Below are 14159 nucleotides of genomic sequence, written 5' to 3'. Positions count from 1 at the left end.
GCTTCTTGCACTATTTACGAAGTATATCAATTGCATCAATTTAACATTGCGTTAGGTGTAATTGTCACTACTAAAGTATTGAAAACTCGATATCTAAGTGGTTTTTCTATATATTAAATAGCCTAAAATGTGTCACCCCAATTTTATATAAAGTTCAAGTAAAGCACATCAACTATAAAGGCACGATTCTGTTATAAACAATAGTTAATTAAACTTGATTCCAAAGTTTAAATAAATCATTGTACAATCAGTTGTAACTTATCAACCGGCAAAGTAGCCATAAGAAAAATTATATATAACAGCTAGCCCGTGCACGTTACACTTATATGGTATATTTACATTACGAAAATAAGTTATATTCCATTGGCCATTGACTAGAAAAACAGTACATTTCATTGGGAGAGAAAGTGTTACACGGAGAATATCAGGAGTTCTTTTGATAACTGTCACGGATGTCTCGGATTTCGTCGAAAAAAAATTGTACATACCGAAGAAACACCTCAAAAATGGTAATTTACATCTTTAAAGATAATTTGAAAATAAAACTTTGATTATTAAGCATGCTCCTTAAGTTGTAGTTATGCTAATTTCTCCTATTAAGGATTCAAAACCCCTAATTGTTTGTATCTGAGAGTGACAAACTTCTACTTAGAAGTTTAAAACTCCTTTTTTATAAGATTTGCTGTACCAATACAATACTGAAAACATTGTCAATTTGTTAGAGATTTTCGACCATGTGACCACAAACATGAATGTTAAATCTCGCTACTTATCTATTAACTAGAGCCAGTGCGCTCGAATATTCTCAGTGATTGATAGTAAAACAAGAGCCTGAACAAGTTAAAATGGTTTCCTGCAGGGGAAAGTTTTAATAATTTAATAATTTAGAGATATTTCATTTTACTCTTTTCAAAACTGTTTTTTAAAAAAAAAATAACCGTTTGTATCGAGAATAGAGTCAATAGAAAAAGGTTTTGGAGACCGGTGACCGTCGAAGACCGGAGAGGGTGATGAGTAGTTCGACTGTCTGTTTCATTCATAATGGCGTGTAATAACGATCTGAATGTTTTTGGTATTTGGATTGCTGTGAAATAAAAACAATTATTTCTTTTTAAGAAAAATATTAAGTACCATTAAGTACCATTGTATGAATAATTCCGTGCAAAGATTAAAAAAATAAAATAAGATAAACACACAAGACTACGCAGAATATATATACTATTATAATGGCAGATGCCACTACGAATGTTTTAATATTTTACATTTTCATTACATAAACAATTTAGTTTTTGCGAAATTTAGGATAGATATTAAAGCAACATTAATAATTTACAAACACATCAAGTTTTTTCCACCTCTAGCGGTAAAATGATGATAGAAAAATAGAAATATCACGCATAGTAATATGTATTTATAATAAGGTGTTATTCCATAGAGCTAAATGCGTAACGCAGCGGAAAACGGCGTTTAGCTAGGTTTTCGCAAATCTCAACAAACCAATCATGTACAGTTTACAGATCAAGTGCTCCTCTATGTATTGAAAACAGGTCACTTGGTCCTCCATGCCTCAAAGATTAATAGCGTACCAATACCCGGTATAAAGGAGAATTTTCTAAGTTTAAAAGGGCCATAGTTCTGTCAAAATTCACAATTACAATAGCCCTTCCTAAATTTCGAATAGTCGAGCGAAAACAAGAGATTTTTAATCTTAAATCGTAACTGGCGATATTTTAGCTGCTTCAAACAGGACACCGTAGAAACCGACGGAAAGTTGTAGCGAACTTGATAGCGCAACTCATGAGTAAATTCAGTTCATCGAGAAATTAATCAAATAAATTGGATGGCCATTTCCAGGAATATAGTTAGTGTTGATTTTAGCATTGACGAAACTAGCAGTTGTTCGTTGAATGATGCTTAAGCTATATCTTTTTATATACCGTCTGACACTTTATAAAAACAACATTAAAATGACATTTTTTGTCCCAACCCCCACCGTCAAAAAATCATTGGCCATATACAGCTACACATTGCATGACGCTTAGCATTTGAATACTTAAACATTCAAAACGTTATCCACATAACATTGTCAGAGACGGTTTCAATGTTAAATGACATAATTGGTCTCTCTAAAGAAGGTGGCAATTTATACATTGTCTATCATAAATGGAAGTGATTTCTGTCCGATTGAAATAAGTGCACGAAAATTCCGTGCGAATACAATTTACCTACACCTTTCACTGCTCAAACCTTAAAGGCTATGCAAATATTTTCTAAAGTTTGATATTTTCAACGTGAACATAAATTAAAATTCAATTTCAATTAGATCTTTCTATAATTAAATGTGTTAATTATCTGTTCTTTACACTTAAACGTCGAATACACTGAACAAAAGTTCTAACCGATCACCCTGAGTTTTCGCTTATATATGAAAAAGAATAATACCAATAGATCCGACTTTTATTTTATTTCGAAGAGAATGAACACATTGAGAATAATAAAATTATAACATTTACTATTTAAATAATACTTTATCGATATTTAAAACAAATATTTTCATGAACAGCCACTCACCTGTCTGATAGAGGCTCCAGCATTCAACATTCCAACTGCTACGGTACGATCCTGCATCGACATTCGTGCCATGTTTTATGTTTTTTCACTTATAAAGTAAACAAGGATTTATGCAATGTAAAATTTAATACTCACCACGCTCTGCATGAACATTTCGTGCCAAAATGTGTAAACCGCACCCTGTCTCCCGCGTGCGTGCATGGAACCGTATTAAAGTATTTGTCTTTCCACAAATCGATAGAAAATGACATAAAAATCACCTCTGCAAAAGTTTATAAGGATCTATTGACCCGTTATAAAATAATTAAAATTTAAAAAGTGATCGGTTAGAACTTTTTTTAAGTGTATGTCAGGTACAGCTACGCGTATTTTCTTCCAAAGTGTCTTCTTACAGACGTAAAGAGAATTGTTCGATAGGACAAACAATAATTTATCCTCGGACAATTTGTTGTTTATCCTAGCAAACTGTCTTCTGACGTCTGTAAGAAAACACTTTTGAAGAAAACATTACTAATCTTCTTGTTATAGACAAGGTTTTCTGATGGGCTGTCAGAGAAAAAAGATTGGAGAATGCGACAGTGCTACTCAATCTCATCTTCTCGGCCCTTTCCGTCAAACTTCGTATAAGAGCGTTATTATTGATATAAGTCGAGATGGCAGATAAGATTGTGGTAAGACTGTATAGATTTGCAAGCCTTATCCTTAACCTGCTAATATATGAAATGAACTTTCCAAACTTTCAATTTCTTAACTGTCCAATATCATTATGGAAATATTAGATATCTAAAAAGTTAGTCAGCTATTAGAACAGAACCTGATAAGACTGTACAGATGTCCAGGTTTGCTTGGCGCTATACTGATGAATTCATTTCGGTTCGAGCTAGGTAAAGGTGCAGTGTTGTTAACAGTTATAATTACTTTGATCAAACATCTAAGATTGAAAGCTGTGAGGGTTCAAGTCCCGTCTTTGAGCAAGCAACATTATACTCATTGATTAGTACCCACATCGTGGTACAGGCGCTTATGATGGCAAATTGTTGCAAAGTCCGGATTACCTGCCCTTTGTATAAACATATACATAAATGTTGCATGGAACCAAATGTCGTACGTATAGTTGATTGCACAGGTTAATTATTCATACATGTTATATTCAAAAAGAATGACAACAAAAAAATCTTACAAGTGCATATGTTTATTTTATAATGTGAACTGTAAAACATGACATTGATTTATATATATTATACTACAAAATACATGCAGGCTGGGCTGGATGGTAATAATATGTCAAAATGATTAATGTGATTTCTGCATGTAACTCTAAAACGCGTGCATGTATTTACATTATAGTTGTCATTATTGCAAGCTGTCATGATATATACTATTCTCAATGTCAAGTTAGATAGTTCGAATTTGGTTCTTGACGTGTACACTTATGTATTTGTATATTAAAAGTATGAATGCGACTAATTTTATTTTATTATCATCCAAACCTTTTAAAACAGCATATTTTTCTATAGATTTTATCCAGTCATTAACAAATTTAGAATTTCCATCAAAAGTTTGTACTATTTCTGATAAACCCTGCCAAATATCCATATTTCAAGTTGTTCCATAAATAGATTTGCAGTTCTTTTTAACTAAACACAAATATTATTATATTTGATATATGTTGTTCTAGCAACCACAATTTTCAACATAGGAAGAAAAAGAAGACGTGCATAATCTGCAGACGACTGCCATCTATCCATACTGCAATTTTCAGTGTAGGGTCGGTACTCTCAATGCCTGAAAAGGCGGATGGACCCTCATTAAGCATAGAATACGTTATTTTTAGAACTTATCACGGGATCAAGTTTTTTGTATTATATTTGCCATATTTTAAGTCTACGCGTATTTGTTGTCATAGCAAACAATTCTTTCAACATAGGAAGAAAAAGAAGACGCGCATAATCGCTGCAATGTACACATATTTCTAATTTAATTTTTTTTTCAGTTATTTCAGATATTTCGTTATTAAGAGATCCAGTCTTTAGTATTTTTCTTTTGGACGGACTGACTGACAGAGAGACCGGTAGGGGACTGATAAAAGAGATAACCTCTAGCAAGATGTATCAACTGATATCATGACAGAAAAGTACGCTGGAATGTTGTTTAGCAAAATCAATACAAATTATACTGTACATACAAAGTGCTAGAACTGAACTTTTGAGTACCGCTTAAGCTGGTGCTAGGGGGCGTAAGGGATATTGCACTTTTTCAATATCACTCATATAAAGACTCAATCAAACCGGGTCTGCAATTCCCATGTTATTTTGCTGATTTTAATGCTTCCGAGGGATCACCTTTTCCAGATATTTTTGCACATTCATACTTTTACAAGCAAAGGAAATTTCAATATGAAAAATATTAAATTGAACACGCATTTGTGAACAAAATCTATTACTTTATCACATAAACATGTTGTATGCATTTGTCAATGTTTATCATTGAACATTCATTTTGTCAATTTTCATAATCAAATTGAGCTTGGAGTGACAAATATCCCAACCAATTATGACACTCCATGTAAGTCCATTATTTTGAAAGTGAACATTTGAGCTCAAAATTGAACTAGTCCTTTAAGAAGTATAGAATTTATTATGCGGTCAAAAAATTGGAACTTCCAGTGTGACTTTGCTTTTTGCTGACACAGCAGCGGCAAATATCTGCATATTGACCATTTAAAAAAATTATTTCCTGTTGTTATCTTTGCATCTACTGCATTCATTTTCAAAATAATACGTTAAAGTGACATTATGCCCATCCAATGGTATGTAGTGAGTGAACGGGTGAAGATCAAAATAAGTTTTCATTTTGTCATAATTCCTTTTAATTTTATAATTTAGTTCACATAAACAATAAATAACTCACAGATCCAAACGAAATTTCTGTAAATATCCATTAGAATTTACCTTTAACGCTAAGTTTAACAATAATAATAAAATTAATTAATGGCACATACCGTACTCATTAAACTTGAGTGAGCATTTCGTTCGTAAATGATTTTTAGAATAATTCCAAATATCTTTATACAAATGATGTTGTTTTTTCATTCCGCAGACAATGGCCGCCATGCTGCTAGAAAATTTAGATAACTGGCATACTTTGGACTCTTATATATTTACATGAATGCTTCTAAGGAGGTTGATTTATGTCATCAACTGACATAGAGAATACACGACTTGTAGATCGCCCTATAGATATCTTATGTGCTAGTATTCTTTCTTATCTGTGTCATTTCCTCATATTTCCTTATTTCTAGAAACAAGCTAACACTATTTGTATTGCATGTTTAACAACACATTACATTCTTTCATGTATGGAATCAAATAGATATAATATTACATAAAAGTTTCAGGTTTTTAATACTTAAAAGACTTATACCTTATACTAGTTATATGTACAAAGTGAAATTAAGGAATTCAGCATAAACACATTCATGTACAATGAAAGAGCGTAAGACAGTTTATGGATAAATTTTGACGTTTTGGGTTATAATGAAATTCATCTGAGTATATTAATAAAACCATTATATACGTTTCATATGATTTAAATTAATGGTTACCTCTATTTTCATTAAAAATGTAAAGATAATTAATCGAAACTTGCTTTGTTTCCCAGTGTAATTTTCAAATTTTCACCAGTGTGTAACAAAGGTTATGTAAAAAACGTTTTACAGAAAAAGCAGTTCATTCATTAAAATAAAAACAAAAACTACGTTACTATTTAGCGTCAATATTTTTGAAAGTGTTCTTCGCAAGCATCGATTAAGATATTAGCGAAGATATTATTGCCATTGGCCAATAATCATAAAGTTTGAAACATTTTTATTACATTATTCTTAAAAAAATATTTCACATTTATTAAAAAAATGATACTTTGCCTTTAAAAGGAAATATAATTAACAATTTCTCTTAAATTGTGTATAAATCCTTATTTATGTGCATTTCATCACAAAGAAATATCAAATCATATATTTATATTATATATTTAGCATATACCGGTAAGAGATTATTTCACTTTTTTCTATCATTGTATATTTATCTCGAAAAGTATCCAAGTGTTATTGTTTTTTTATTTACTTTGCACTTTAACATTTACTCTTAAATAGTGTATTCCTCTTTTTCATCACACACATATAACAAACCTGTCAAGACCGAAATATTCTGTATCTTAAAGATGAGGCAATGAACTTATATCTAATCTCTCCTTTTCTATTTTGTGCAAATCCAAAATGTTCAGTTGTTTCCTGTCTATATATTTTGCTAGAACGTTGTATAATGTTAAGAGCAAATAAACTTTATTGTATTGTATTTTATTGTATTGTATTGTATTGTATTGTATTGATAAATTTAATTAATCTATACATCTGTATTAAAGAACATACAAATTCCATTAAACATTTTTATGTATATTGCAGATATTTTCTGATGATATATCTGTGATATAAACATGTATATTTAATTACGTTTAAAACAGTTTATCATCAACATTATAATATCATTTTTTTTATTTGAAATAACGTTCTAGTATAATTACCCGTGCTCGTACTATAAATGACGTCATTAAAATGTAACGCGACATTGTCTTCAAAGTTTATTTTAATTCATTGAAAATTTGTATTTAAATTGTATTGTTTATTCATTTCTATCAATGTATTATCACACTTAGTATGATTATGTACTATGTACATATCGAAATAAAAAATTGATCTGTTCTGTTCTATTCTGTACTGTATTGTATTGTATTGTATTGTATATCCGACGACTTAGGATTGATTCCGTTAGATGCGTTTTACGGCGAATGTATGATATACATATATACATACAAAAAAAACATACAAACAAACAAAAAGATTTATAAAGAGTGTCAACTGTTTCTTTGAAGCAGTTGTGCGTTCACAGATATATGGTTGTACATTTGTACAAACATTTTTAAATTATTTGTACGTGCAATGTAATCTATGCAGGAAAAGCTAATAACAGGTGGTGCCAAAATGTTGTGTGTACCCTTAACGATTACACAACGATTCCGTTAATGAATTTTACTAACGACTGATTAGCGATATGGTAACGATACCTTCTGGTTATGCAACAAAAACAATCGTAAAAATAACCAACGTGTTCGTTACGCGATCGCTAACGCTTTCGTTAGCATGATTTTAACGAAAGCTTCTGGTTACTCACCCCTGGCAGACAGGTAATATACACATTAAATTTCCCCTTTGGTTACCCCACGTTGTAAATAACATGCACTGTGACGATACGCGCATAGGGACCGCATATTGCGGCGCATAAATCCGAATCCGTACCGGCTTTACATATTGTTTGTCCGACCTTTGAATATCTTTTCATATTATGCGAGCGGGTGGTCTTTAATTATCTAATCTCAATTTAATATAATCTGCTTATTTAAAAATCAGTCAAATTTACGGTATATTGAAAAAAACAATTATAATACCATAACATTTTTAAAAGAGATAGATTGGGTTCAATTGATAATATATTTTTTTAGGCCATATACTCGGATAATACTAAAAGATATTTAGACGTAGCAGAATCGTTTTTAAAAACCGTTACACGATCGAAAAAATGCGCCGCAATCTGCGGTCCCGTTCTCGAGTTTAAAAATCATGCGGAACCCCTGGGTAAGACGGTGGCGGCGAAGTATTATTCTAACGATCTATAAAACAGTATTCATTCTAAAGTCAATACATTCCTTAATAATAATTAATATTTGTGTAAGTAATTATGAAAACAAATCATTACAACAATTTACTTATGATTGCATTCCTTTATGCTTTCAGGTTCCGAGACGCATTTTTATGAAAGAAGAGGGGAACGAAAATCGCCGACATAATAGTCCATCACCACAACGCACCCTGTCATCGTGTAGCGAAAACAAGGGACACAATCAGGAAACTCGGCTTCGAAGTACTCGATCAACCGGCCTACAGCCCCGACCTGGCACCGTGCGATTTCTTTCTGTTCCCGACACTGAAGAACGTTATGCTGGGAGAACACTTCAATGACGTGGACGAGCTACCGTGCAATGTGTAATTTCGGCGATAGATGGCGATCCTTACTTTAACAGTTTCCTGCCATGGGTCTACCGTTGTAAAAAGTGCGTTTCCTTTCACAGGGAATATTTCGAGAAATGCTAGATGTGTGGTTTCTTGTTGTTGTTTTTTTGTGAAACTCGCCCATGCGTTGAACGTGATGTCGCTACGGCGTTTGACCGGCTTAACTGGAATGATCTTAGAGATACATGTTATTTTGTAATTAAGTCTTAATTAAGTTTTAATTATGTACAGACTCAATCCAATCACCTCTGCAATTCTCTTGTAATTATGTTGTGATTAATGCTTCCGAGGGATCACTTTGTTTCCAGATTTTTATCCGATTTTATTGAACTCTGTTTATTTACAACATGCAAAGAGAACGCGAATTTCCAATCAGTATTAAAAATATGACAGCACTGTTCGTGTCTTTGTTGAACGCCTCTTATATAAGTTGTTGTGTAAATGTACATAAATGTATAATTGATACATTGTATTTCTTTGTGTGTTATACGTTTAATTGTTAAAGTAACACGATGATTATAAAAAAATGAAAACAAATATAAAAGCTATAAATTTGAAAATTTCAAATCATACACTGGTCCTACCTGTATCAAATTTGAACAAAATACGTTCAAAAGTATAGTTTAAAATGTTTAATGTCATATTATATTGTAATAAATCAAAATCAAGTATCATTTTTAATAGTATAAATTTATCTCGAACTTCATAGATATCTGACACTGTCTCTCCCAGATTACAAGTATCATTCATACATTAAGTATGTCTTACTATTATAATTACTATTACTATTATAACTATTAATGCAGCACCTCTAGAAATAATAAATTGTAAATTGAAACTTTAATGAATGATTACCATTAATAATGAAAGAAAAGCAATACTTGCAGTTACGCTATCTTGCTATTTAATTAAGAATTTACATATAACATACATGTACATGTAATTGTATTTATCATGAAAAATTGTATATGACTCTTTATGAGTCAATTTGCAAATTAAAGATTCTTCTTCTTCTTCTTTTTAACAGATTAGATGTCATAAACTTCAATGTTGTCATCAACTCTGATTATGCACATCTTAGTCATTTGATGATTACAACAGACTGATGTTATGTGCTGTTTGCTACTATCAGCTTTTATAACCTCCCCTATCAGCACACCATCAGATGTAAACTGTAAAACATTTTTGGAGCGAAATCCAGATACCAGCACACTGCCTGCTTCTGTGAGATAACAATACCTAGGGTCATTTAATTGATTAACATTAAATGATGAAATAACTTGACTATTGTTGTCCAGTACCATCAGTCCACTATTACAGTCAAGAACATAAATCCTTGTAGCATCCTGACTGACAGCTAGACTGTGATTGTTGGAGAATAGCTTATGTCCTGATTGATCCTGACTGAATTGTTTCAGTTTCGTGCCAGACAATGTACACAGATATATTGATGTACGATTGTCTGAAATATAAAAGTTATTGTTTGCATATGCAAGACTATAACATTCAAATTTAGTGTTTATCTTTTTTGTTGTTTTCATGTGTCTTTCTACAGAAATGAGACGAACTTCGTTTTGTGATGGAACAGTTACTGCTACTTGTGTGTTATTGATCATACACACTTGCCATGGCTTTCCAGATAGATCACAGTAGTCTGTGACACTATAGTTGTAACTGTGTAACCTTTTAAGCTTTTTGTTATTGTGATCAGCTAGAATTATTGTACCATCTTCCATACAGCAGGCACTCGTGATATAACAATCGTTTATATCAGACTCAACTTTTACATTATATGATTGATTTCCTTTAATCTGAAATAAATTGACAGACGTTTTTGTATGTTTCTTTTTCAATATGCCTAGCGTCTTCTTTTCTTCTAGCTGTGTAAGAAATGTTCTATCAGGTTGAAACTTGATGTCTTCTACTGTGCATAGTAATTTTGCATCTTCTATATAGTTGTTGGCAACATTTGCAGCATCTTCTCCCATCTTCACATAAACAAACACTTCAGATGGATTTGCGTTTTTAGATGCTAACTTATCATTAGCTGAGATAACCATGGACCTGTTTGCTTGTAGCTGTTTGAGGCCATCTTCAATTTTGTCTTCAAGACATTTGACTTCATCTTCTATCTCATCAATAGAACTTTTCTCCAAATTGTCAAGATGGTCATTGATTTCGTGACGGAATTTTCTGATATCAGCGAGTATTTCTGCTTTCCTCCTTAACAGCCTTTCTTTATTCTGTTTAAATCTGTCAGTTTGTTTTGCAAGGTTCTTAGCTATTTCCTTGAGTTTTGTTTGTATTTCTCCGAATGTATCTTGGTAATTATTTCTTTGGATAAATTCTGGTATGTAGAATGTGTCCTTACATAATCTGAAAAATAAGTTCACACAGTTTAAACATATGAATCTATGAGATGATATTATATTTTCTGTATCAAATCAGGATCTAAGATAGAATATTGTGTAAAGTCTTTTAAGTACCTATTAAACATTCCATATATTAATTGAGAAAATAATCTATGTTTATATAGTAAATTTTACCTGTGATCAACTGCCATACATGTAGAACAGCCAACATTATCATGGTCCTGACAGTACATATCAATGTGTTTATGACTGTGTCTGTCACATCTCTCTGTTGATGCCCTCGGCAGACCTTTGCTGGTCTTTATTTGAGACTTATCCAACACCTTGTGACCAACTAATACAGGTACTTCATTGTGAACTTGAACACAAGTAATACAAAAGTAATCGTGACAGTCTACACAGAATTTTTCGCCTTCAGTATTCTTTCCTTTATTTTTACACATTGAACATAATACGTCAAACATTTCATCTGAAAGAATATCTGTATCTATTTGACTACCAGTAGCCATTTTAAAGAAAATTTGTTCAATATGTTATCTGAACTGATCTATTCACCGATAAAGATGTCCCAATTCCGTTTCACTGTCAACTAAACAGATTAATTTACAATATAGCAAAAGTTTAATACAGTTCCCAAGTTTTCCAATTTCTCTTTTTACTCCTGTTATGATATTTAACTCTTCATTTTTTCTTTCTATGTATGATAATCGTCTCCAATTATTGCTAAGTTAAGTGTACTACGGTTGCCAATAACAAAATCGTCCCTTTTCAATGCACATTTGTCTGTTTATCTGTTAAAATATTGATCCAAAGTCCAAATCTAACTTTTAAATCAATAAACCTTATTAAAATACAAAATGTTAAGACATAGTGTTTATATCGTCCTGGTTTAACATTTTACTATTTGTAAAGCAATAAAAACAGAAAAAAATAGCCTGAACAATTTTAAGAAAAAATGTTTTTCCATGAAGTAATCAATAACCATGATTATATCAATTATCTCTTCATGTAAGAAAACACTTTTATTATAAGCGGAGCTTTTGGCATAAATGCAAAATTGTTTTTATTTTTATTATTTTATGTTGATTTATAAGGTATATAGATACAAGCAATTTTGAAATTCAGCCCTGTCCAACCAAATGCAATGTTTTATAACAGATTCGGAGTACGTTTATAGGTTACTGATCATCATATTTATTTATCTATTTATTTATATTTTCATTTATTTATTTGTTTGTTTATTTATTTATTTATACACGTTTGTGTCACAAAGCAGACAATTGTTGATTTTAAGGAATGAACAAAGTTCTGAATTGAGGGTTATAGCTATATACATGTATAAGGCTGTCAATGTTTCTAATTCTGTTCTGTTCTGTTCAATGAAAAAACAAACAAACAAGAATTGATCAGCTGACGTATAACAAAACTGTACTTCAGATTTCCCTAGAAACACAATCTTAATCTGATACTATATCTATTAAAGCATGTATCTCGATTAATATTTCTTTCATTGTATAACAAAAAAAATATATTTAACTATAGAATATCCTATTTAGATGTTTAAAAAACAAAACACACAAAAACGCATGAAATATGTAAGGGAAATAATCTAATTATTTGCTACTTAAATAGCTACAAAGGTTACTTCGCTTCATTTCAGAAATTCGAAATATATTCCTAACCGTTCTGTGTAAACGAGTGCTGTCGTATTATTATTATCATACTGTCACGATATTGTGTTTTCATTATCTCATTCAATACGATTTTTTTAAATCGTTAAATATATGTAAAATAATTACGATCTAAAGCGTGAATTTGTCCAACGCAAATAATTAAACTAAACTAGTTCAATGCCATGATTTATTCCCATTTATACTTAACTTATACGTTTATCAATGAATCTACAATCATAATGTATCACGATATTACTACAATTTGATATAATGTTTAAAGATAACCCTCTTCTGTTCTGGTGTAGAAGCTATCACCAAATAAACCGTCTCTTGTGAAATGTTCAATTTAGCCCTGTTTTAGGGGCAAAATGGAGCATATTACGGGGTAAAATGGAATATGCTCCTAAATTGTCAACATTGTTTGATGGAGTTAATTTTTCGTGTCTGTTGCATAACTTTGTTATCAATCAAGAGATTTTAAATTTATTTGGCACAAATGTTCACCCTTCTTAGACAACATATCATTTAAATTACCATAATAAGAAGGTGTATCATGCTCAACAACCAGATATAACCTCAAAAGTCATACTTAAAAGTTAAAGGTTATGATTTTCTGTGTTTACCTGTATTTTGAAATTCCAGTGAAACTTAAAATATAACTTAATAACAAAAGGTGGGAGTGCACGGCAAAAGAATCATAACTTCATCTTAAATAGTTTAAAAATTAACTACCTGTATGGACTTATCTTCAGAGATAAAAACTGCTGAAAACTCATACACAGGATCGAGGAATTTCGTTAGATTTCTAAGACGGATATGCCCGCAGATTTTTCAGTGATCAAGATTTTGCACTTGATTTTCTAAAGTCTCAACCTTATGAGATAATACTTTTGCACAATGCATAAGGAGTGCCGGTGATGACAAAAATCTAAAATTTACAGATTAAAACAGGTAGGTGATAAACTTATATGGTATATTTACATTACGAAAATAAGTTCAATTCCATTGGCCATTGACTAGAAAAACAGTAAATTTCATTGGGAGAGAAAGTGTTACACGGATAATATAAGGAGTTCTTTTGATAACTGTCACGGATGTCTCGGATTTCGTCGAAAATTTTTTGTACATACCGAAGAAACACCTCAAAAATGGTAATTTACATCTTTATAGATAATTTGAAAATAAACTTTGATTATTAAGCATGCTCTATAAGTTGCAGTTATACAAATTTCTCCTATTAAGGAGTCAAAACCCCTGATTATTTGTATGTGAGAGTGACAAACTTCTACTTAGAAGTTAAAAATCCTTTTTTATAAGATTTGCCGTACCAATACAATACTGAAAACATTGTCAATCTGTTAGAGATTTTCGACCATGTATGTTAAATCTCGCTACTTATGTATTAACTAGATCCAGTGCGCT

General features: G+C 31.4%; 1 protein-coding gene across 1 annotated transcript; it reads right to left on the bottom strand.

Annotated features, from left to right (window-relative positions):
• Window positions 1-9600: 9600 nt before the first annotated feature.
• Window positions 9601-11952, bottom strand: LOC132725042 (uncharacterized). The gene is made up of 2 exons (XM_060710027.1): window positions 11239-11952; window positions 9601-11068 (listed from the first exon to the last, which is right to left on the bottom strand). Exons 1-2 carry the CDS (start codon window positions 11571-11573, stop codon window positions 9721-9723), a joined length of 1683 nt encoding a protein of 560 aa, XP_060566010.1. The 5' UTR covers window positions 11574-11952; the 3' UTR covers window positions 9601-9720.
• Window positions 11953-14159: the final 2207 nt, after the last annotated feature.

The sequence above is a fragment of the Ruditapes philippinarum genome, unplaced genomic scaffold (genome assembly GCF_026571515.1).
Source record: "Ruditapes philippinarum isolate M1 unplaced genomic scaffold, ASM2657151v2 ctg3226_1_1_1_1, whole genome shotgun sequence".
Taxonomy (NCBI): domain Eukaryota; kingdom Metazoa; phylum Mollusca; class Bivalvia; order Venerida; family Veneridae; genus Ruditapes; species Ruditapes philippinarum.
Note: the sequence above shows the minus strand (reverse complement) of the source record. Positions and strands in the feature narration are given on the sequence as shown.